The sequence below is a fragment of the Myodes glareolus genome, chromosome 4 (assembly GCF_982192425.1).
Source record: "Myodes glareolus chromosome 4, mMyoGla1.1, whole genome shotgun sequence".
Classification (NCBI taxonomy): domain Eukaryota; kingdom Metazoa; phylum Chordata; class Mammalia; order Rodentia; family Cricetidae; genus Myodes; species Myodes glareolus.
The window spans coordinates 31369610-31395859 of NC_142029.1; the positions used below are offsets into that span (position 1 = coordinate 31369610).

Sequence of the window (26250 nt, forward strand, 5' to 3'; positions counted from 1 at the left end):
CAAACAAATGTAACATAAAGAAAAGTAGCACACCTTAAAATACTATTCCCCAACACTGACCCAACAAATACCTAAAAAACGATCACAATGTAGCTTCTGTCCGTGTATGCCCAGAATGACATCACATGTAAATGGCACACACAAGCCAACTGAAAGCTAGGTTGTCAGATCAAATAAATAACCTTGGCTATAGTCACTTTAACCACAAAGATGTGTACACTGTTCCCATTGAACAAGAACGAAGACACAGATCCAAAGTAAAACGCAAAGATAACTATGCATGGGAATAGCACCTAAATGTGAAAAAAAAAACTTGGATGACTAGTATCAAACAGACCTCAGGGCCAACATTGTTATCAAGTCCAGAGAGGCTACTTCAAAATGTTACCAGGACATGGAGACAATCCCAAAGTATGTGCACCCACAGACTCCCAGGAGACACGCGGCTGAAGCAAACAAACAAAACAAAAGCCAAGAAGAGAAGCAATCCGGAACCACACCCAACAGTTTTAACACACCCTAGTAACTGATAAGACAGACAGAAGGACTGTGAAGATGCCAAACTATGACTTTAACCAACTCGATCTTTTGGACCCAGCAACACCAGAACATCCTGTTTTCCAGAATACAATTTTCGATGCACATGGACCAGACCCAAGGTAGGACTGTACTCTACATGATAAGCCAGCACAGATTTAGAAGAATGGAAGCCACACAAAATGTGTACTTTGGCTGTTGTTGAATTAAATAGAAACCAAGGGAAAGAGGACATGCCTATATAACTCAATGCTGTGATTTGAGTGAGGTGTTCACCCTAAATCTTAGGCATTTAAATGCTTGGTCCTTAGTCAGTAGCTGTTTGGCAAGGATCTTTTTAGGAGGTGTGGTCTTTCTGGAAGAGATGTGTCATTGGGGTGTGACTATTCCCAGAATTCTCACTCTTTCTCCTGCTTACAGTCCTCAATGTGAGCCCTAAGCCTTTCTTGCCTCTATGCCTCCTCTTTACAAGCATGGACTCTAGCCCTTCAGTACTATAGGTCAAATTAAAAGCGCTCTCTCTCTCTCTCTCTCTCTCTCTCCCCTCGATTTTATGAGACAGGGTTTCTCTGCATAGCCCTGGCTGTCCTGGAACTCTCTATGTAGACCAGGTTGGCCTTGAACTCAGAGATCCACTTGCCTCTGCCTCCCGAGTGCTTGAATTAAAGGCATGTGCCACCACTGCCTGGCAATACTTTTTTTTAAAATAAGTTACCTTGATTAAAGTGTTTTATCACTGCAATAAAAAAGTTATTAAGACACTCAATGATCAACTAATAAACCTGACTATTTTTAAACAAATGAGCATTAAACACAACCTTCCAAAATCTAAACGAGAGTTAGCTAAAGTTTAAAGTTTAGAGAAAAATTAATATTTTTCTTAAAATAAATTTTTTAAAATATTTAAGCCTTTACATTAAGAAACTATACCAAAAGCAAACATAAGTAAGGAAATACTGATGATAAAGGAGAAATCAGAATTGAAATAGAAAAATGAAACAAAAAGTATGTCTTCAGAAAATAGAGATAAAATTGCTATCAATTTTATAATTCTCACTGGGCTAGTAAAGACCACTACCTCTGAAAAGTGATTTCAAGGGAGTACTGTCTGTACATGCAAAATAGTAATATGACGTCAACCATCTCTTCACTGATAAGTTCTGGGTACTGCTTTAACTTCCTGGAAGAGTTAAGGTTGAAGAGATAGTTTGCTGGTGACAGGTCAGTGAACACAGTTTAATTAGAAGCTGCTTTATGAGAATCTGCACAAGCCAAAGTCATGAGAAACAAAACAAAGAAAGCAGGGGCCTAAGCCAAGACATACTGAAAAGCTCCTGTAATCAAACCACGTGGAACTGTCATTCAACATGACTTTATGGACCAATGCAACAGAATGCAGAGCCTGAAGGAAACCCACCATCTGCAAGCCACTGATGCTCAACATGAGAGCCCCCCAAATCCACTACGTGAAGGGCAGTCTTTTCAGTAGGGGTGCTCGGGAAACCGGGTGTCCATGTGGAGGGGAACATGCCTAGACATTTCGAACAACAAAGACATAAGAAGACACTGTGGAAAGTTATCTGTCCCAACATCTCTAATGATTAATGATCTGGGACATCCAAGTCAAACCTGAAATGAGAGATCACTTCACTGCAGCAGGAATGGTTTTCACAGCCTGGTATTGGCATAAGAACAGACAGGAGGACCAATGGGACCAAACAGAAGACCCGATATCAATCCACACATCTTTGAACACCTGATCTTTGATAAAGAAGCAAAAAATATAAAATGGAAAAAAGAAAGCATATTTAACGAGGGGTGCTGGTATAAATGGATATCCACATGTAAAAGAATGAAAATAAACCCTTATCTATCACCATGCACAAAACTCAAGTTCAAATGGATCAAAGACCTCAACATAAAGCCAGCCACACTGAACCTTATAGAAGAGAAAGTGGGAAGTACACTTGAATGCATTGGCACAGGAGACCACTTCTTAAATACAATCCCAGCAGCACAGACACTGAGAGAAACAATTAATAAATGGGACCTCCTGAAACTGAAAAGCTTCTGTAAAGCAAAGGACACAGTCAACAAGACAAAATGACAGCCTACAGAATGGGAAAATATCTTCACTAACCCCACATCAGATAGAGGTCTGATCTCCAAAATATACAAAGAACTCAAGAAATTGGACACCAAAAGATCACATAATCCAATAAAAAAATGGGATATAGACCTAAACAGAGAACTCTCAACAGAGGAATCTAAAATGGCTGAAAGACACTTAAGGAAATGTTCAACATCCTTAGTCATCAGAGAAATGCAAATCAAAACAACTCTGAGATTCCATCTGACACCTGTAATAATGGCCAAGATCAAAACCACTGATGACAACTTATGCTGGAGAGGTTGTGGGGAAAAGGGAACACTTCTGCATTGCTGGTGGGAATGCAAGCTGGTACAACCCTGCCACGGACCGTCTCTCGTGGAGACACTCAGACCGAGGGAAAACAGGATGAAGGGACAGGAGATTTCAGGATACGGCGAAGGAAATGACAAGCAAACACACTCGATGTAGTTGAATATGTTGCTGTGTTTACTTTAATTAGCGTAAGGCTTTTATACTTTTACAATCAAGGAACTTGGCAAAGGCATACGTCATCAGATCATAGAATAGAAACAAAGAAAAGGAACAGCACTGTCATTTAACAAGAACAGCAAATTTATGTGTCCATTGTCTATTCTAAACGTTAGTTGTGGTTGTTGCTCAAAGACATGATCTCACATTTCTCTGAGACTGTTTCACATCATTGATCTCAACTCTCTTCCTGATACCCAGGCTCGGATGTTGTTATCAGTTTAGGCCTCTTCTACCCACAGGAAAGGCCTTATAGGCCTTCTGTGTATGGGAATGGATCAAGGTAATTACCAGACTTTAGGGTCAGCGTGGGGGCGTCCACCATCTGCTTTCTAATTGCAGCTGTACGTGTCTTCCCAGGCAGATGCCTAGTGGGGGCTGCTGTAATTGTTTCTCTGCAGAAGGCTTCTAAGGTTTCTCCCAGTAAGACTAACTCCTTCTGCTCCACATCATTAAGGAATTATCCGAACGATGACTCCCAATTCCCAGAACTAGCTACTTCTTTAAAGGCTTTCAGCAGTTTCATTCATTGGAACAACATGGTCTGTTGGCAAAATACGAGAATAGAACAAAAGAATAAGAAAGAAACAGCTTCAGTGGTGCCAGTGACAGCGAGGGTCGAGTCAGTGCAGATGGCAATTCAGGTGGCATCAGGACCACAGCTGATTGCCAGGGAATAGCCCAGGGCATAAACTCCATGGAGCACAAACCCCAATCCTCCAGCCTCAGTCCGTCCAGTCAGCATTTCTGCTACACCGGCGTGACAGCCGTGGATGTGGCACAACCCCTTTGGATGTCTGTGTGGCGATTTCTCAGAAAATTAGGAAACAACCTTCCTCAAGACTCAGTAATACCACTTTTGGGTATATATCCAAAGGATACTCAATCGTGCCACAAGGACATGTGCTCAACTATGTTCAAAGCACCATTGTTTGTCATAGCCAGAACCTGGAAACAACCTCAATGCCCCTCGACCAAAGAATGGATAAGGAAAATGTGATACATTTACACAATGGAGTACTACATAGCAGAAAAAAATGACATCTTGAAATTTGCAGGAAAATGGATGGAGCTAGAAAACATTATTTTGAGTGAGGTAACCCAGACACAGAAAGACAATTATCAAATGTACTCACTCATAAGTGGTTTTTAAACATAAAGCAAAGAAAGCCAGCCTACAAACCACAATCCCAGAGAACTTAGACAACAGTGCGGACACTAAGAAAGACTTACATAGATCCAATCTACATGGGAAGTAGAAAGTAGAAAAAGACAAGATCTCCTGAGTAAATTGGGATCATGGGGACCTTGGGGGAGGATTGAAGGGGGAAGGGGGAGCAGAGAAAAATGTAGAGCTCAATAAATATCAATAAAAGATGTATTAAAAAATAAAATAAAAAAGAATGGTTTTCAAAAAGACAAGCTGATAGACATTGTTGAGAGCACAGAGAAAGGGCAGCATTCGTACACTCTTGATGGCAATGTGAATTAGTACATCCACCATAGAATACAGCATCGAGGGTCCTGCAAAGTTAAAAGTAGAACCACTGTCTGATCTAGCCATATCCCTAGTAGGTATATATCTAAAGAAAATGGAATCAGTATGCGAAGAGGCCTCCGAACTCACACATCGTGGATAACACCCTCTGTCCATCAACTGAGAGATGGACAAAGTCACAGAGAAGAACAAAGCCTTTTCATTAATGACTGTGTGGATGGAACTAGAGACGTCTGCTAAATAATCTAGGTGCTAGACACAGGTATTGCATGACTGGAATGGGCCTGGAGAGACGGCTCAGTGGTTTGGAGCACCTCCTGCTCTTGCGTGACCTGGGTTTGGTTCCCAGCATCCACACGGCAGCTCCAGTAATCAGTTCCAACCCTAGTTCCAGGAGAGCTGACACCATCCTCTGGTCTCTGTGGACATCAGGCATACAAGTGGTGCAGAGACACACATGCAAGGAAAACATCCATGCACATAGAATAAAACCAAATCTCAAAAAATTCTTAGCAAGACAAAAAAGAAGATAATGCGTGATTGTGTGAACGCGAGAGTCTTAAAAATGTGTTGAAATCGTAACTGGAATACTGACAATAGAGGCTGGGGAGAGGGAGGGCGGGGAGAAATAAGGAAAGGCCGGACTGCAGTTACTAAGATATAGTCAGAGATACAGGTGTGCACAGCAAGGCGGGTGTACAGCCGTAACGTGCTGTGCATTTACAAAAAGCCAGAGAAAAATAATTTTGGTTTCACCCCGAGGAGATAACATTTGATGTATGTTTACTTATTTAAATATTATACAATACATTCATGCATCAGGTCATTACATGATATTCTATAACACACACATTTTTTGTTTTTATATATTATTTAAAATTAAAAAAAACATATTTTTTGGTGTAGATTCCCAAGGAATTGTTAGTTGCATCCTGAGTTCAAAACCATATTGCATTGTATCGCCCCAAGTCAGTTTTATATATAATAATGATGACCAATCTTTTTTCTTTTTTGAAAAGAGTTATACAATATATTCTGACCACTCATGATAGCCTCACTTGGTTGTCAACTTGATACACCTGGGGAGAGGGAGTCTCAGTTGAAGAACTGCATCCCTCAGATTGGCCTGTAGGGCATTTTCTTAATTGCTAATTGATATAGACAGGCGTAGCCCATAGTGGGTGGCGCCATCCGTAGGCAGGTGGGTCTGGGCTGTAGAAGAAAGATTGCTCTCTAGCCTGCTTGAGGGGTCCCAGAGCACTAGGATCCCAGGTGGGCAACCACACCTGCTCTGCTTTTCCGCGCGTTCTCGGTTCTCACGTTGATCTCTTGCAGTGTCTCAAAATCAAATGTATTTCCACTAGCTCCCCTAGCTAGCCAGTGGCTTCTGATCCAGCTAAGCAAATAGGTCTCGCCCGTGTTTCTGAATTCTCAAAATGTATCATCTTTAAAATGAGTTTATCAGGACTTGGCGATGGCTGGGTGCTCAAGAGCCCTTGCTACCCTTCCAGAGGAAGTTCAGCTCCCAGCACCCACAGTTGGGCAGCTCGCTACCACCTGGGGTCGCTCTAGGGAGGACACTCCCTTAGTCCATCGCAGTGAGAAGTCCGAGGTTTTTGTTGTTGTTGTTGGTGGTGGTGGTGGTGTCTCTTGAGGTTTTTGCTGGGCTCCAGCGGGCGGAGATCAGCTCCCATCGGATGTAAATGATTCCTGCTAGGGAGCAGCATCCGAACTTCGCGCCTTCTGGTTTGGTCCTGTGGAAGGCGCGCTCCTGCCTGGCAACGAAGATTCCTCGGGCTGATTGGATATCGTTCCAGCCAATGGGAGGCTGCCTTGAGCTCGGGTGGGCGGCGCGCTTTGTCGGTTGCCGGGACACAGCGTAAACACCCGAGCGCGCGCTGTGAGGCGGAGGCTGCTGCTCGGGAAGACGCGTTTGCAACCGAGACCGGAGACTTTCCTAGCCCGAGGAGGTTTAAAGTCAGCCAGCCAGCATGGTGAGCAGCTTGGAGGCCGGGGCAGGGATCGGGGACCTCCAGACTGCATGCATATGTACAGTTCAGAGCACGCTGCCTGAACAGCTGCCTGAAATATAATTCGAAGTGCGTAATCCGAGAGGTCAGTGAGAAACTTTGATTGCTTTCTAGAAGGTTCCGGGTTGTTTTATGAGAGTCCCTCTAGGCTTTTCTACACTTTCCCCCCTTCTCACCGAGATAAATATGTCTTTAAATCTGCTTTTTGTGGGGAGCGGCTCTCAGAATGGTGGTAAAACTGCAGCTGGAGACCTTCGCTCTCACTGGTACTGTTGAGTTTTGAGGTAAATTACTTCAACTTTTCCCGCTTCCCCTACAAAACAGGGAATGTTATTAGTACCCATTTAATCAGTACGTCATCATTTTACCCTATCACATTTGAACTTTCATCTGGTATACTATGAATTCAGGAAGGGGGTCAAAGACCCTTTAGCCTGTTGCCTATTTTTACACCGTTTGTTATAGGGATTTTCAGCAGTGTCTGTTGGAAAAACGGATCGTGCAATATTGAATTATGTGTATTTCCCTCCCCTCACTTCGTAGGCCACCAGAAGGAGAGCTTTGAGTTTTAGTGAAAGACACCAGAAGTTAGTAGATGAAAACTTCCGCAAATCGTTGCATGTCCAAGTCTTGAATAAGTTAGAGAGGCAAGCCAGGAACCAGGTCGTGCAAAATGAAAACGACGAGAGGGTTGAACGGAAGAGATTCCTCAGGATACTGCAGAATGAGCAGTTTGAGCTGGACATGGAAGAAGCCATCCAAAAAGTAAGTTTCAGTGTTCGCTGTTAATTTTCTTCTCATGGAAAATCTGGAAGATGACTGCCAGTCTGGAGTTGAGGAAACAGAGAAAGCTGCGAAGTGACCGAATCCTTCTGAGTATGGGTTGTTTTAGCTGAAGAACTTGGTTCGATTCGTCCCTTTTTATGCCTTGTCTATAAAATCTGATATGGTACGCCCTTTCTAGGATTGCTTTAATAATGAGCAAATGTGAAACCTTTAGAACAGTCTGTGATAAGAATAAGCAGTCTTGATATTAAGCATAAATGAAGTCCACAATTGCTAACGTCACAGGTTTTTATGTAAGTACAACCGTGTTGCCTTCTATATGTTTCTAATAAAAAATCTTTAAGGATTTCTTTTTAAAAATTCCCAACATTAAGCATAGAGATTATTAAGCCGTGGGAGATGAACGTGTATGAGGTATACATATAGTCACATTTTTGATTTTTGAAGAATTCAGGCACCATATGCATGTGTTTATGTCCTGATGTACTACTGGCTAAATCTACCATGGGTATTTCTAAATATTTTTAGGAGATTGTAGTAGAGGAAACAGACGGGAAGTGATAGGTGATTTCTCATAAGTGTGAAAAGAGTGTCCTCATATTTTGCTAAGTTTTGCGCACTAGCGAGCTGTGTGTCCAGTGTTTTGAGGTGGGTCGGGGCATAGCAAAAGAGGGCCTAAGGGTGCTGACTTCTTTCTGTCCCAAGTCCCAGCAACTTAGACCCGATCCTTCAGCTCTGAGCAGGCAAACCCTGGACATTCCATCTTTTCTATACGGAAAATCCCCCACACCTGCACTCTGCCTAGCGACTGCCGGTGTGCACCTGCCGAAGCAGGGATGTTTCCTTTCACATCTGTCATAGCGTCATCCTCTCACCCTTTAGACAAATTCCAGTACTGCGTCAAAATCTGCCTTTCGGGTCGGCTTCTCATCAGGACCAGGCCAGGTTCATGCAGTGATTATGGTTTTTATACCTAGGGCTCTGTTAGTATAGACAGCTCTTCCTCCATCCTTTGTGGGCTTCCTGTTTCTAACCTCATGGAGACATCAGGCCTGTTGACTGTACATTTTAGATCTGCCTCTGCTTCCTTTGGTGTGTGCCTTCATCTTTTCTGTGTTCTGTAAAGAAAGGTCTCCAGGAAGACTTAGGACACTGTGGAGAAAATAGTTACTTTTTCATGAATTTGTTTCTGCACACATTGTGGTTATTTTAAAGTTTTCGTCTCTTGTGTTTTTTTTTCTTTTTCTTTAAAAATATGTCTTTATGGGGCTGGAGAGATGGCTCATCAGTTAAAAGCACTTGTTTCTGTTGCAGAGTGCCCAGGTTCCGTTCTCAACACCCATGTGGCAGTTCATAACTGCCTGTAACTCCCCTTCCAGGGGATACAGCACCCTTTTCTGGTCTCCATGGGCACCAGGCACACACATGGTGCATATGCACACATCCAGGCTTAACATTGATATGCATGAAAAGAAGTCTTTTCTAAAAACTCATGTTCATATTTTTATAAAGTCAGGAGTCTTTGTACATGTTTAATCACAATTAGTTTTTTCTCCCCCCTGGCATTATTTGGGATTGAACCTAGGACCTCATGTATGCAAGGCAAGCACTCTGTCCCTGAGCTACAGCCCAGCCTCTATTATTCACTTTAAGGAAATATTTAAATTTTTCTTTCTCTCTCTCCCTCCCTCTTCATTTCTCTCATCCTCTCCTCCTATCTCTCTCTGTCCCTCTCCCTCCCTCTCTCCCTCCCCCCTTTCTCCGGCTCTGTCTCCTCTCTCTGTGTGTATAGGGGAGGGGAAGAATGCACAAGTGTGCTGAGGTTGTGTATCTTGAGGTCAGAGGACCATTTGCAGGAATCGCGTCTCCTTCTATCCTGTGCGTTCTGGGGATTGAACACAAGCCTTAGTCTTGGCTGTAAGCCCCTACCCACTGAGCCATCTTAGTAGCCTCTTGTATCTTTGGATCCTTAGAGCATCCTGTCCTTGACTAGATGGCGCTCTTTTATGTTTCTTCTGTGTTCTTTTGATAAAACACCTTTGTTCTTTGATATCTTTCTTGCTTTCTGACAGAAAAAGAAAAATAGCTTACAATGGTTGATTTTATTTATTGGTTTACTGGACCCTCAGCCAACCTTATTCTGGGTGTGTTAGATGAGAGTAACATTTGAATCAGTAGGCTGAGTAAACAGTTTGCCCAAAGAGAGCATCTTATCCTGTCAGTTGCAGGCTTGACTAGAAAGCAAAGGCCGTTCGTTGCCAAAAGAACTAATTCTGTCTGCTAGCCACCTTCAAGCTGAGGCATCTGCTTTGGGGCTTTTGATTTGTTTTTGTTTTTTGCCTTGGACTCTGGTTGTCACATCAGTTCTTCCTGTGCCTTAAGTTCACTGGCCTTGGCTTGAACGTGAAGTACAGTATTTCATGGGCTGGTTCTTCAACATAAGACTCGGAGTAGGATGATACAGTTAGCTCTTCAGCTTGTCGGCTCACCATCCGGCTTCTGGGCTTGCTGACTCTGGAGCAGCTGCCGGCACAGGGCTCGTCTTGTAAATGTCCTGTGCCGCACCTGGAATTAGCCATTGTGCCAAGGTGGGAGTGGTCATCGGTCCCGGATTATCATTCCTTCTAGGACTATTTGGTGAACAGATGTGGGAAATATGCATTTTATAGCTTTCTACTTTGAGGCAAAGTTGGATTGATCAAAGAATTCAAAATTGTATAGAGAATTCATAAATCTCTCTCCTGCCTTCTTATGCCAGTGTCTTACATAGAAGATGAAAAGCCATAAAATTATCACCACTGAGAAATTAGCCTTCCTAACATTCTATTACTGAACTACAGGATTTACTCAGATGTACAATTTTCTTCTTCTAGTCTAAGATCACAAGTTACGGGTAGTGTCATGTCTCCTGTGTCTCTTCCAGACGGGGAGAGTTCCTTGCTGACTCTGAAGAGTGCAGCTCAGAGTGTGGTTTTCCATGGTATAGTACATTCTTGCAAAATTAGCTTGCAACAACTGGTGTTTACCACGCTGTCTGAGTCACAAACACAGGCATACTGGATTCCCCATAGTCTCTCGGGCTGACCCAGGTGCTGGGCTGCATCCCCCCCCCCCCCCCCCCCCCCGGAGTCAAGGTGGAGTTTGCTTCCCTAGAGCCCAGCTGCTTCTGGCCATGGTTCGGGCCCCTGACGAGGTTGGCCTCATCCAAGGCATAGTCCCTTCTGATTAATCAGATCCGACTAATTGTCAGCCTAAATGCCCTTTTGATTTGTGGAGTCAAGAGATAGTGCCAATTAAGTGTTTTTGTTTGGGATCCCGTCTTCCTTAAGATTTTTTTTAAATTTGTGTTTTTATGTGCATTTTATTTTTTATTTTTATGGTTTGTTTTGTTTCTATTGCTAAGTAGTGTTCCTTAGTGTGGATGTATCACAGTGTGCTTGGACCCTTCACCTGGTGAAGAATTTCCAATACTGGATATTAGGAATAAATTTGCTGTAAATATTTAAATACAGTTTTTTTGGTTGGTTGGTTGGTTGGTTTTTGGTTTTTCAAGGCAGGATTTCTCTGTGTAACAGCCCTGGCTGTCCTGGAACTCACTCTGTAGACCAGGCTGGCCTCAAGCTCACAGAGATTCACCTGCCTGCACCTCCGTGAGTGCTGGGATTAAAGGTGTGTGCCACCACTGCCTGGCTTAAATACAGATTTTTTTAAAAAAAAAATTTAAGAGATCTTTTTATTTTTTTTATTGTATTTATTGTGCTATATTAAATATAGGTTTTTAAATAAACATGTTTTCTTCTCCTGAAATTTTGACTATTTGGTATCTGCACTGTCTTTTTTTTTTTTTTTAATGTGTCTGTGTTTTTGTTTTTTTACACACTAATTGCAACACTGCTTGGCCAATAGCTTAGGTGTCCTTTTAGCTAACTCTTACATCTTAAATTAATCCATTCCTATTATTTTATATTTTACCACGAGGATCCCTGGTGTACATCTCCTTCAGCAGGCAGCTACATGGCATATCTCTGACTCCACCTTCTTTTTTCCTCTATCTCTCCTTGGAATTCCCACCTTGCTCTATTCTGCCCTTCCAGAGGCCCAAAGCAGATTCTTTATTAACCAATGGCAATAAAACATATTCACAGCATACAGAGGGGAATGCACATCACCACGTGACCAAGGAGAGGGAAAGAGCTAGAAGGATGATAATTTCTAAAATTGGGTTAGATTACATATTTCTGTGGAGTATGCTGTACTCTGGTCAGATAACACACCCTTAGGAGTGGGGTAAGGATGCCAAAACAAATTAGAACACAAGATTAGAAGTTAAAACCGAATATCAGGTAACTAACAAATATTGCTTAAGTATGTACTGAGTAGTTACATATTCTTAGATACATAGTCTACTATATACGGAAAACACTTGCAAAGTAGTAATTTGTCTAAATTTTGTTCTTTTAATCTGAAATTCAAATTCCAGTTATCTACCTATCTTTTTATTGGATAAACCCGATGTTTCTGTGTTGTAAATGGACATTCCAGTCTGTATGCTGTGATGTCCTGGTGTAATTTTAATTTGCTTTATAAGATTTCTTATTTTTAATTGTGTAGATTAAATTTTGGCTATGTTCATGGGAACGCAGGTGCCCTCAGAGACCAGAGGCATTACATCCCTTGGATCTGGAGTGACAGGGAGTGGTGAACCACCTGCAGTGGGTGCTGAGAGCCAAACTCAGGTCCATCTCTCCAGTTCCTGATCTGCATTTCTTGATGCTAACAATGTTGACTATTGTTCATATGTTATTTTTGTTTTATTTGTTTACTTACTTTTGAGACAGTCTCAATATGTAGCCCTGGCTTGGAACTCAGGATAAGAACCAAGATATGCTTGGATGTCTGGTGATTTTCTTGCCTCGGCCTCCTGATTCTAGGTTACAGGCCTGCTCTGCTATGTACTTCCTAACTCAGGAAGTCACGGAGCCTCCATGTCTGTCCACCATTTCGCAGAAAATGTAAGAGAAGGTAGTTCAAGGACCTCTGAGAGAGCAGCCAGAGAACACGGGGGAGACAATAGGATGGTGTTGTGTCAGTTTGATACAAGCTAGCATCATTTAGCAAGAGGGAACCCCAGTTGAGAAAGTGACCCAGGCTGACCTGTGGACAAGCTTGTGGTACATTTTCTTGGTTGACGGTTGCTGTGGGTGGGCCCAGCTCATGACATGGACCTCTGGTAGTCCTGGATTCTGTGAGAAAACAGACTGAGCAAGCCATGAGGTGCAAGCCACTAAGAAGCATCCTTTCTCGTCCTCTGCATCAGCCCCTGCCTCGTGGCCCCTGTCCACCACGGACTGTAAGGTGGGACTGTAAGCAGAAATAAACCCTCTCTTTCCCGAGTTGCTTTTGGTCATGTGTTTGATCCCAGCGTCAGAAACCCTAACTTAGACAGGCTGTGATTGCCACTCATCAATGGTTTAGGGGATAAAAAATGTGTATGTGTGTGGGCAGGTGACCAATGTGTGAAATAGACTAGACTTGAGAAAGACAGCTAGGTCCAATGTGTGGACCTTGTTTGGTTTTGAAAAAGACATCTTTGAGATGGTTAGGAAATGAATGTAGGCAAGACCTTTGACCTCACTGAGAAAATACTGCTAATTTGTGGTGTGGTTATAAAAAGAACTGCTTGTCAGGTAGATCCAATGTCGCTGTTTCCCTGGTGGGCAGCAGTGGCCAAAGCTATGTTTTATTTTAAAGCTGTATTTATTTGTATGTAAATCTGTGCACTGTGTGCTTGTCTGGTGCCAAGGAAGCCAGAAGAGGGCGTCAGAGCCCCTGGAATAGATGGTGTGAGCCACCACGTGGGTGCTGGGGAGCCAAACCTGGGTCCTCTGCAAGAGCAGCCAGTGCCTGTAATCTCGGAGCTTCTCTCTAGCCCCCTGGAATTTGACTTAAAATATTGTAGTAGAGATAGCGAGATAATAAGAAAATGGAATGGAATGCAAGAGTAGAGAAAAAATTGTAAAACCTTGATAAATTTTGAGAAGAATGAAGATACAGGTGTGTTACTATTCCTCACAATGTTAGTATTGTTTATTTTTTTCTCTGGTAAGATACTTGAAATATTATTTTTTGAAATAGTATTTATTTATTTATTATTTTTCAAGACAGGGTCTCTCTGTAGCTCTGGAACCTGTCCTGGTCTACTAGCTCTTGTAGACCAGGCTGGCCTCGAACTCACAGAGATCTGTAAATGCTGGGATTAAAGGCGTGCGCCACCACCGCCCGGCTGAAATATTTTTTTATTTTATAATACACAGTCGACTGTTGCTGTCAGGGTGGCTAGTTTGCTGTTTGCCGGGGATGCGGGTGACTAACGCTGCACTTCCTGGTCAGGCAGAAGAGAACAAGATGTTGAGGAACCGACAGCTGGAGCAGGAGGAGAGACTTGCCAACGAGCTGGCCCGACTAAAGCACGAGAGTCAGAAGGACGAGAAGATGAGGCAGCAAGTGCGAGAGAACAGGTGGCGTGGCTTCTGCTACTTGCATTTGTAGTCCGTCCCTGCGCGCCGACACCCTTAGCGCCTGCAAGTGAGACTCTACCTAGATCATCACTCTTACAGCGAACGTTCTCCCTGGAAACGCCGCCTTAGCTTAAGACGCTCATTTAAACTGCTCTGTTTGTTACGGTGCCGACTACTGAGGCCAGGGCCTTGCATGTGCTAGACACGTGCTCCACTGAATCACGGCTTTAGCCGCAGAGAGAGCTGAGAAAATCAGCTCCAGCAGATGAAGGGAGTGTTAGTGCTCACAGGGAAATCTGAGTTTTAGTTCCTTTGGTCTTTCCCTTTAAGGATGAATGTTAAAATGATTTCTAAGTACAAAAGTCCTGACTTACGGAATCTAGAATACTTGGGTTTTATTGTTATTTTGTTTGAGATGGGGTCTCACTGTTTTGCCCTGGATGGCTTGGAACTCCCTGTGTAGAGCAGGCTAGAGTTCCGCCTGCTTTTGCTTCCCCAGTTCTGGGTTCTAGGGCGTGTGCCACCACTCCTTGTCCTATACTACGTTTCTTCATGCTGCTTAAGATTGAGTTACTTAAGCCAGCCATGTCTTACTGTTACTCCAGCTTAGGAGCACCAGAACTGGAGATACAGTTTCCAGAGAATTGCTAATACTTTACGAAGACAACCAAAGATAGAGACTACTCTAGGACAGAATAAAATGTGGTAGCCTGGGTAGTTTAGTATTAACCTGCTGCCAAGCTTGAAGGCCTGGGTTTGATTGCAGATCCTTAGGGTAGAAGGAAAGGACCCCTGCAATTTAAAATAAATAAATACGTTTCATTCCTTTGAAGATTAAGTTAGGAAAGAATAATCCGTTAAATCTAATGAGTTAACTGTGAACTTCAAATACCAGTTGTAGTATGAGTAAAGAAGAATTCGCCAGATTTTCTGTGTGGCTGAATCCTTTCATTGTTCTCAAGTTTAAAGCTGCATCTGCATTTCCCCCACAGTATTGAACTCAGAGAATTGGAACAGAAATTGAAAGCTGCTTACATGAATAAGGAGAGAGCTGCCCAGATTGCCGAGAGGGACGCCATCAAATATGAGCAAATGGTAAAGCTGCTTCGCATCTGCACGGTTGTTTCGGCTCTGTGCTCAGGCCAGGTTCTGAGAGCAGGGCCTCTGCGAAGACCCTGAGAAATTTCCACCGAGCTGTCAGGCCCAGGCAACCCCCACGTTCACTGTTCTTGAACTTGCTATGACAAGCTAACACGGTACAACTGTCTGTATCCTAGCATGTGGCTGCAGTGCTCTCCACAGTTGTATGTCTGAGTGTTATTGCTTGGTGGGTCTGTGCAGAAGCTTTCCTGCTGGAGAAGCCCCCCCTTCTCCAGGCTCCTGTTTCCATCCCCCATTCTAACTCTTGTTTTCTAAAGGAACCCTTTTTCCTGGTTTTCTGTTTTCATCCTTGTCTAATTCTTGAAGGCCAGGTTGCTCCCAGGAGAGCAAGTTCCAGGGGATACTACAGTGGCCCTGTCATGTGGTGTGAAAATAAGGTTTGCTGAGTTAGCAAACAAAATGAAGGTGCATGGCGTCACCCAGACAATTAAATATGAAAGTGTATGTTTATACATGTGGACTGTGGATACCAGCAAACATGTGTATATACATAGGATTATAGATGTGATAACACAATGTTAAACCAGTGTGGTACAACATGAGAACTCCTAAGAATGGTCACAGCTTATGCTAGGTTATAGAACAGTGGTTCTCAACCTTTCTAATGTTGTGACCCTTAATTTAAAATTATTTCATTGCTAAGATTCATAACTAATTTTATTACTGTTATTAACCATAACGTAAGTATCTCATATGCAGGGTGTCTGATGTGCGACCCTGTGAAAGGGTCACACAGACAAAAGGTAGTTTTAGTCATTACTCCAGTATGTTTAAACTTACTAGTTAAGTGATTTGGAAATGCTAAAGAAAGGCAAGGGTTTTACCTTCCCAAGAGGCTCGCCTGTAACTCAGTGGGCGTGGCGCTGTGCGGACGAGAATGAAAACGAGAGAGAATGAGAGTCACGGTGACGCTGGGACCTTTCAGTTGAAACAACCACACTGAGCCTTAATACATAGAAGGCTGTGTGGCAGGAAAGAGCTTCAGCTGGGGGAGCTTGAGAGTTGTTCAGAGCCCTCAAACAGCAGATGGGCAGGAGGGGTCCTCAGCAGTAGCTGGAAAACAGCAGCCTTAGAAACGGACACTGCATAGATCAGCTTCCAGAGGAAGCCATGGTTTGGTGGCTGAAGTAGTTAGCTACTAATAAAATACTTTGAACTTTACATTTTATTTTCTGAATGTGGACTTTATTATCCTTGTCGGGTGTTGCCCTAAGCTTCTGGAAGGATTAAGAATACTTCTTTAGGGTCTGACTCATCATTCACAACAAAGACTTACTCTTGCTTTTAACCTAATAGATCAAAAATATTTACATAGCCGGTTTTCCCACGTGCAGCTGTCTGTTTAGAGTGCTGTAATTAACTGTGTTCCCTCCAAAAGTGGAAGGCTCAGTTCTGTTTCCATGCTAGAAACGTGATGCCGAGATAGCCAGGACCATGATGGAGGAGCACGAGAGACTTCTGAAGGAAGAGAGCGTCAAGCAAGACCAGCGGAACAGGGAGAAGGCGCAGTACCACCTGGACCTGGAGAAGCAGCTCGAAGAGCAGGAGCGGAGGAAGCAGGAGGCCTACGAGCAGATGCTGAAAGAGAAACTCATGATTGACGAAATTGTCAGGAAGATCTACGAGGAGGACCAGCTGTAAGCATACCCCAGAGGTGCCTGGCCCAGTGTGCGTCCTCGGCCAGCACGAGCTGTTCCGTGTGTTGGACAGCTCTTCCTCATCTTTGTTAGCATGAATATTAATAGGTGATCTGAAAAATAATGGGCATGTAATTGGTAAATGACCTAAACTTTTGTTCTTCTTAAATCTGCACGTCTTGTATGTCAGAACACGTGTTTTTTGATGGCACACAGCTTAAGTGCAGAGTGCTGTATGGCTCTGCGGACAGTCACCTTTCTGAAATGAGGTGCTTTAAATGTCACCATTAGAAGAGAGGCCCAGTAGTGTTCATGGAAAGTCCACCCTTGATACCCAGAAAGTGTGCTGCATTAGTGACTCCAAAACAGTCTATTATTTTTTTGTTATTTTATTTCTGTAACTATAAAACCTTCCCCCTAATTGCTTTTTAGGGAAAGACAGCAAAGATTAGAAAAAATGAATGCAACTCAGAAGTACATTGACGAGTTCCAGAGGGAGCAAGCCCTCTGGAGACAGAAGAAGCGTGAGGAGATGGAGGAGGAGAACAGGAAAATTATAGAGTTTGCCAACATACAGCAGCAGAGAGAAGGCGAGCGGATAGCCAGAGTTCAAGAGACTGAGGAAAAGAGGGCCCAGCGTCAGAATCTGGTATGGAAATGGCTGCTTTTTAAAGAGCCCTGAGCTCCTGAATCAGTCACCCATTCAGGTCCTCTAACCATGCCTGCTTAACAGCTGATCCAGAAACTGGAGGAGACGCTGCGGCAGCGCGAGGATCTGGAGCAAGTGCGGCAAGAGCTGTACCAGGAGGAGCAAGCCGAGATCCTGAAGCTGAAACTGAAGGTGAGTCAGGGCCAGGAGAGTGACTGGGGAGAGGATTGGGGCTGAAGCTGTAGGGAGATAGTGTGGTCAAACCCAGCCACGTTAGTGATTGCATTGTTTGTAAGCAGCATAGGTACTGCAGTTAAAAGACCAAGATCTCAAACTTGATCAAAGTAGAGCATCCTGAAGAACGTGATGCCCTGTGTTGTTCACAGTCCACACAGCTTACGTGAGCGCACAGGGAAGGAAGCTCAGGGCATTATGGAGGAAGACTCGATACCGGTGAAAGGCTAGCAGGCTGGAGTGTGTGTGTTAATATGAGACAGAGTTAACGTCGGGGCAGGGATGTTTTAATCAAAATAAATCTATCCAGGTAACTGTGATAACCCTAAGATACATGAATTTTAACAGCACAACTTCATGATACACGAGACAAAACTGACGGGAGGGAGAGGGGAGTAGAAATAGCTCAGCCAGAGTGGGAGACCTCAGCGGTCCTTGCCGTTGGTGTGCCTGAGTCTTCAGCAGCAGAGCACACTGCCTGATGAGAGTGTGATCCGACTGGGCCAGCCCACGTTAGAGAAGATTCCACCTAACAAATGCTCCTAGGACACAAAGCAAAGCCCTATGCATTCACAAGATCTTGTCATATCCAATCTGTTTTCTCACTACAATGAAGAATCAATAATGAGAATGACTGTCTAGTCCTAAAGTATACAGTAATGAAGCCGTGTATTTGTAGAAAAGCGATGAGCAAAGGAAAGATACTTCGCACTGAATGATAATAATTTTTACAAATGTAGTAAAACACATGGGACATAGCAGAGGTTAGTGGAAAGTATTATCTTTAAATACAGTCTTGGAAAGGGATAGGTACAAATCAATGATCTTGTGTTTATACACATGTTTATACACAGATGTTCAGAGCAGGATTTCTGATCGCTAAAACACGAAAGTAACCTGCATGTCCATCATCTGATGTGCATAAACATGGTGCTGTCTGTGAGCCTTCGGCTGTGTCAGAGAGTCCTCAAGAATGCTCTGAATGGATGACGAGAGTGGAGCCTCACGAGCTCAGCTGCTTTCCTGGGGCATCATTCTCGGAAGTTCATTCATGTTGCTTTGCCATCCAGGGACAGCTGCGGGGCACCTTTGTAAGAGCTTAGAGTAACCATGCTGGCCCTTCTCCACTGTGGGGGACGAGTTGTCACCCATCCCTCACCAAGTGGACAGTTACTGATGAGTGATCGCTCCTCTGTCCCTGCCAGGGAAGGCCCTGAGAGGACGGCCTCTGTGCCCACGGGTGCCCATCTTCCCTGCATGCCCTCTGTTGGCTTTTCTTCTTTCCTGCTACACTCTGTTTCTCACCACTGTTTCCTGGGACTGTCTCCATAAAACAGTACACAGTTCCTACACACGTGTCCTTGTTTAGTGCTGTGATTCTGGCAGAGAACCTAAACAATCTCTGCAAACTTGCTGGGGTCAAGAGTGACTGTAGCAAATGATCTTTTTTTTTTTTTTTCTGGTTTTCTGTGTAGCCCTGGAACTCGCTTGTAGACCATGCTGGCCTCAACTTAGAGATCCACCTGCCTCTGCCTCCCAAGTGCTGAGATTAAAGGTGTGCACCACCACTCCAGTTATGTACAACAAATGATTTGAAGGTTTTCGAGTCCATGTAACAACCTTTAGAACACAGGAAAGGACAGGAACTTTGGCAGCTCATCCTGATAACTAATACAGTCCTCATTACAGACCTAGCAGAGGGTGTGTGGACATTTTCACAGTAGAACAGTACTTTGGCCAAACACCTCCCTCTTTTTTTACTCTTTCAAGATGTCTTCACTGTTGAGTTAAATCAAATTTTGCATAGGTGGTAGATTCCCAGGACTGCCAATGTCATGTGTGTGTGTGTGTTAGATTTAGTACTATATGGAGCACATTACTGAGTGTAATGGGATGTGATAAACTCAAGACACATTCCAGACTAAATATCACAAACCACACTGTCTTCTCCGAGCCTTTGATGTCTGTGCAGCATGTGGCAAATAAGTGCAAAACACTCAGTGTAAACATCGTGTGCCCGAGCCTCAAAGAGAAGAACGTATGTCTTTGAGGGGTGGTGGGGTTATTTCCAGAAGGGAGCGGGAAGGCACATGTTACATGGAACGCAGTGGCGGGTACAGACAGTAAGGGTTTGAACATACGGATGTTAGGTGACTAGGGTTTGTGCTGGGATTGGGCAAAATGATTAGGTTAGAAAAGATGAGTTAAAATTTGTACCAGTTCTGGTTGAATAGACAGATGATAGAACAAGAGGAGCAAGATGTAATTAGTAGAATTTAGGTGCTAGGAACGTGAATGATTACTATAAAACTTTTACATTTTTTTGAATATGAAAAATTTCACATTTAGAAAATGCAAGCATACAGGAAAGAAATAGTTGTGTCCAGTAAGTTTCTGTTTCCCTGAAAAACTTTTAATTTCATTGCTAAATGAGTATGTTGTAGCTGTTTTGGAGGTGTGTTTTGCTTTTGGGGAAACGATAGGAGGTTTGGAATACTAAAGTGGGTACATGCAGCTTTGATTTTACAAAGGGAAGAAGAGGGAAACTGGAGATCTGGAAGTGGCGTGGACAGATGGTAGAATTGTCCGTGGTTCCAGATCAGTAAACTCGGGTTGTCCAGAGGCCCTCCCAGAAGCTCCTCTCAGCGCAGTTAACTCAGAGCTTAGAAATCAGACAGCAGCCGTTACAGCTAAGATTTGAGAAGCAGTGACTGCCGTGTTATAGCACCCACTGACTAGAGCGCTTGCTGCTCTTGGTGGACCCAAGGTCTTGTAACTCCAGTTCCAGGGTATCCAACATCCTCTTCTGGCCTTCTGGGCCCCTTGCATATACATGTGCATATGCATGTGCACACACATATACATATAAGTAAACATATCATGACATTTTATTCAGATGGACTTAAGTGAGACAGAGTGTTGTTATGGAAAGGCTTAGTTCTGTTTATATGATTTCATAGTATAATGCATATCAAACTCAAATCTGCCCTTCTCATTTATCTTGTTTCCTGAGACAAGCTCACTAGCCCAGGCTGGCTTCAAGGCCCTGATCCTCCTGCTTCTGCCCCCTGTGTGCCGAGATTGCCCTCTCCTGAATGTGCAAGGAAATGCTTAACTCTCGCTCCATCCTTGTGCAGGAAGAAGCAGAGCAGAAACTGCGGAAGCAGAGGGAGATGAAGCAAGACTTTGAAGACCAAATGGCACTGAAGGAAATAATACTACAGGCCGCAAAAGAGGAGGAGGAAACCTTTAGAAAAGCCATGCTGGCTAAGTTTGCTGAAGACGACCGGATAGAGCTCATGAATGCCCAGAAACAACGAATGAAGCAGCTGGAGCACAAGCGGGCCGTGGAGAAACTCATTGAGGAGCGGCGCAGCCAGTTCCTTGCAGACAAAGTAAGGAAAGCATTGGGTTCTTCGGTTCTCATTGAACAGCAACCAGCCTTTCTGTTCATCAGTAAACATTTGCTGAGCACCTCTGTGTGTGTGAAGAGCAGATGACAACTCTACACATGGTCCTCTCCTTCTGTTTGAGGCAGGGTCTCTGTAGCTCTGCTGCAGAGGTCCTGGAGGCCAGACAGTCTGCAGCTTCCGGGGATTCTTTTATTGCTGTCTCTGTTTCGTTAGAACCTGAGATGACACACACCTGCTTTCACCTGAGTACTGGGGATGTGAGCGCAGGTCCTCATGTTAGTGTGGCAAGCACTTTATCCACTGAGCCTTTTATGTGTCCTACTATGTTAATATTTGTTTATTAATCATATGATCTATAAGTTTACTGAGCGATCATTTATTACAGCATCTGGAAACTGGTTATGAGGCTTTTATGTGGCAACATCTGTGTCATCTATGAATTTACAGTCTTGGTTGAGAAAAACATAAATCATATTTCATGTGTGATGATAATGGTATGGAGGTGTTGGTATAGCAGAGAGGAATTCCACATTATCATACCTTTGTATATTAAGATGGATTCCCACCCCCGCAAAAATTCACTGAAGAATTAGGAAAATTACATGTTCAGGTTGGCGTGGCAGCAGAAAGGGAAGATGTACAGTGGGTGATGCTGTAGCTAGGGAAACCAGTGGACAGTGCGCTGGACCTCAGTGAGAAGAGGTGGTGTGTGCTAACAGAAGGGGCTCCTCGGAGGCCGGACATGCAGCACTGACAATGGTGGGGGGAGTTAATCCTGGAGGGGTCGCTATGGATCACAAATATAGTCAATGAGAAGGCCATGTCCTAAAGATTATGTACAGGGAGAGTAGATTTTGAAGGAATAGGTATTTTCCTTCATTGATTTTTGTGACCAAAAGAGGTGAATTGTTAGAAACATAGATTTAGGAATTGGACAGGAAACCAGATTGTAAGTTTGACATTCCGACTTAAATATTTATGTTCCATTGACAAAACTGAAAGAGAACTCAAATGGATGTGTGACTGAGTGGGTGTTTGAAGCACCTGGCATAGCCATGTGTGAGGGCTTTAAAAAGATGGCGCACCCCGAGTGTGGCAAGTCCAGCTTCCTGGGCACACAGACTCCTGGGCAGTGAGTAGTAGACGTGCACTGTAAACAGCAGCAGTGGGAGGCCACAGAAAGAGTTTGAATATTCTTTTCTTAAAAAAAAGAAAATGAAACTGTGTATGATATTTCCCGCTTGCATATAGGGTGGAGGAAGGAAGGAATCAAAATAATCCAAACATCCCAAGTATGTCAAACTCAAGAAACACGTGTGTAGTTACATTTTAGAGGGAAGCTTGGGTTGTTTTTGTTTGTTTGTTTGTTGTTTGAGAAGTGCTTACCTGGAATTAAGTAGCACAAAGAGATTTATGTGAGACGTTGGTGTAATAGCAAGAAAGCATCAGGGGGCTTAGGATTGAGTCTTGGAGAACACTGTAGTTTTAAGAAGAGGAGGAAGGAAAGACCAAGACATGTTCAGAAAGCTAAGAGACTGTAAACGGCACAATCACAGAAAACAGAGGCCAGCAGGGTCTCCTGCTCCCTGACGTTTCTGCTTGGTCTCCTTGTAACTGGTCAGTCTGCCAGTCAGCGGCTTTTAAGATTAGCATGTCCTTTTCACACTTGAGCCTCAGTGGCTCTTAGTCAGATTAAAGCCTCCATTGCTCAGGCTGGGTGTAAGTCAGTCTTGGCCTGAATCTAGCCACTAGGGGAGACGATGATCTATAAAGTGCACTTTGCCTGACGTGCTAAATATTTATAAATGTTGAGTTAATGAAGGCAATAACTGTGAGCACAGTAATTAAGAAGGCAGAAGAGGAAACCGCTTTGGAATTGCCTGTAAGGCCTTGAATTCTCTCCTGTAGAAGGGTAGGACCAGTGATGGGACTGTCCTGTCTAGGGGTTACAGAGCCGAGAACACTCATAGGTAACCCAGCAAGACATGTACACACGGAAGTACTAAAGCCACCCAGTGACACACAGACACAACTTATGCTGTAGAAATGGCAACAGTTTGTTTTGACCCCGGGGCAGATGTGGATGTCTTAACAGTTCATGACACTGTATAGCCCTGAAAGCACTAAACTGCCCATTTATATTTTAGAAAGAGTCTAAGTAGGTGTCTATCATCCTGTCTACCTCTAACAATCTGTGTGGTTTAGACAAAATCCTAAAAATCCCCCAAGGCATTTCTTACTGGCAATCTTTTCAGATCTTGTCCCACATGCGCTAACTTACTGTAGAATTGTGCGACACCGGGATGAACAGTTAGTGTGGGGAGCACGGGACAAGAAGGGAAACCTTGTGTTGTGCCCAAGTTAGAGAGGCTACGTCATCTGATAAAAATGCCGTAAGCGGCGCTGGACTTTGGCTCAATGGTAGCGTTCTTAGGTAGCCTGTGTGGAAACCCAAGTTCCGTTCCACCGCTGCTGACCCTGTTATTTGTCTTATTTGGGTAAAGTTCTGTGTGTCCCTAAGGGCCTTAACTATTCAGACAGCATCACATCTGCACTGTATGGCTCAGGGCAGTCAAAGAATTTGGGATTCTCAAGGGAAGCACTAGAGCGCCTCTGCGGCCTCTGCCATGCTCCACGCCTACATATGGAAGATGGGCCCTCAGACAAGCCTGGTCTGTTTCATGCACTAGAATTTTTTTTTTTTTGGCTCACATACTGTAAACAGTTTTGGGTATTGGGTACCTGGTATATGGTGGGAACTCCATACATGTTTGCCAAATTTATTAGGGAATTGCTCTTTTGAATACATTTTTTTCTTGAGATTGAAAACTTTCCTAAAAATACATACTTGCCTCTTTAAAACTTCCTGTCATAAGGGCTAGGACTGTAGCTCAGTAATAGAGTGTGTGCCCAGTAAGTGCAGGGCCCAGGGTCCAAACACCAACACTACTAATAAAGAAAACCAAAAATGTGGGTGGGACATAACTTGTTCTTAAAAATTTAAAGAAATAGCGATGATGAAAATACAGGTACATTGTCCTTTCCTAAGCAGAAAGGAGGAGGAGTGGATTAGGGGATGAGAATTGGGGCGGGGGGGACAACTATGGCCAGGATGTACAATAAATAAAAAATAAAAAATTAATCTTTTTATTAAAAAATGCAGGTATGTATATTTATATATGTAAAAGTCATACACTCTTGTCTTCTAAACTTACAATGAGCCCATCAGGCGTGTGTCTGCAAGAACAGTTTAATCTGTAAGCTCCATAAGAGACTAATGTATTTTGCGACAGTTAAGACACTTTTACTTCGTTTCCAGAAACGCGAGCTGGAGGAATTGCAGCTACAGCAAAGACGGCAAGGCTGCATCAATGAGATTATTGAAGAAGAAAGGCTGAGACTCCTCAAAGAACATGCTGCAAAATTACTAGGCTATCTCCCCAAAGTGAGTGAGAACTTTAGTGTGTGATCTTCATGACTTGTAATAATGGAGAAAACAATAGCCCGACTCTAGATGTCGGAGGGTGTAACTTTATGTGCTTTCAGGCTGAAGCCTGGTAGTCCTTTCTAAACACCTCTATAGGAAGAGTTGGTCTTGGAACATAAGTAGCTATCTGAGCCAGAGTTATTGAACTTTTTTTTATTTATTATTGTTTACTTGCCTGCTTACTTTTTGAGACAGGGTCTAGTTCCAGGGTCTAGGCTGACCTGGAACTCGCTCTGTAGCTCAGGGTGACCTTGAACTTTTGATCCTTCCTGCTTCTACCTCCTGAGGGCTGGAACTTCTGGTAACTTTGCCGAGTTTATTCGATGCTGGGGATCTAACCCAGAGCCTTGTACACACTGGGCAAGTGCTTTATGCAGTGAGCTACATCCCCAGTTCCTGAGCTAACATTTTTGAGGTTCTTTCTTCTTGTTGCATGGGAAATCTAAAAACAAACTACCCTAGAGCAACTATATAAGGCCAACATTGAAGACGATGATAAACGTGAAGGCCATGTCATTGGTGACACACATGCTTGACATGAGACCGTGTTGTAAACGTGGATTTTCATGTGTATCCGAGACACATATGGCTGCAAATAACGAGCTTCCTAGTTCATAAAGCCATAGTCCTTCGAATACACAAGTCATATTGCTTGAGGCCTTTATTGACTGTGCAGAATCAAGTGTGTGTCTTGTGTTCAGTCCCTAACCAATGAAAGGAGAAGAAAAGTTATTAAAAGTTCCTGGCCACAGGGTCTTACAGTCTAATTAGTTAGGCAGATTTAAAACAGAATGATATACTGATGCTAAAACCTACTATGATTGCTCTATTTAATAAAACAGACTATGAATGCGAAGAAGACTTTTGAATTTCAACATTTTAGTGAGAAAATAGTCTGTAGGGCAGACAGGACCTATTAGAGTTAAACTCAATGTCCCAAAATGAGCTTCGAACTGAGGTGTGAAGAACATAGCCATGCAGTAATGTAGCCCAGGCTAGCCTTCTCACCCTTACCACCCCACCCCATATACTCTGACAGCTCATTTAGACAAGGGTAGAGTACAGTAGGCACAAAGCTCCATCCCTTCCAGGCAGTGTAGGCAGTCATGGTTGCAGTTACATGTTCTAGGTCTGTGCCTCTATGCCCTTTCTACTCTGAAGGTGACAAATCAGGAAATTGGGGCAGCTCAAGAATATTCAGGATATACTTGAAGACATAGTCTTTGGAAAGTACTAATATTTTTAAATTAAGTTTCATTAACCTGTTGGATGGATTTCATTATCTCGGATAACTTTTTTAGCTTTGTGTCCCCGCAAGTTAGCCCCAAGAGCATTCAGTGAAATGCTCTCACATTCAAAAGTAACCAACAAAATGCTTTTTCGTAGGGAGTGTTTAAAAGAGAGGACGACGTTGACATGCTCGGTGAAGAGTTTAGGAAGGCATATCAGAAAAGGGGTGAAGCTTGTGAAGAGAAGTGATCAACACCAGCAGGACAGAGGAAACCTGGGTTTCTCAGATGCTACCACTAGATGTCAGTGTAACTGCTGTTTTCCGTTGGTGACAGTGGGTCCCGGTGTTTGCATGTTCTAAAACATCCTCCTCTTTCTCCATTTATAAACAGTTAGACAACAATTAAACACATCAGTAGTTTAACTGAA

General features: G+C 43.4%; 1 protein-coding gene across 1 annotated transcript; it reads left to right on the plus strand.

Annotated features, from left to right (window-relative positions):
* The first annotated feature begins 6531 nt into the window (after nt 1–6531).
* Mns1 (meiosis specific nuclear structural 1) lies at nt 6532–26250 on the plus strand. The gene is made up of 10 exons (XM_048424212.3): nt 6532–6670; nt 7250–7471; nt 13883–14010; nt 15003–15105; nt 16579–16808; nt 17241–17457; nt 17542–17649; nt 20829–21086; nt 24424–24549; nt 25978–26250. The coding sequence occupies exons 1-10, from the start codon at nt 6668–6670 to the stop codon at nt 26068–26070; spliced, it is 1488 nt and encodes a 495-aa protein (XP_048280169.3). The 5' UTR covers nt 6532–6667; the 3' UTR covers nt 26071–26250.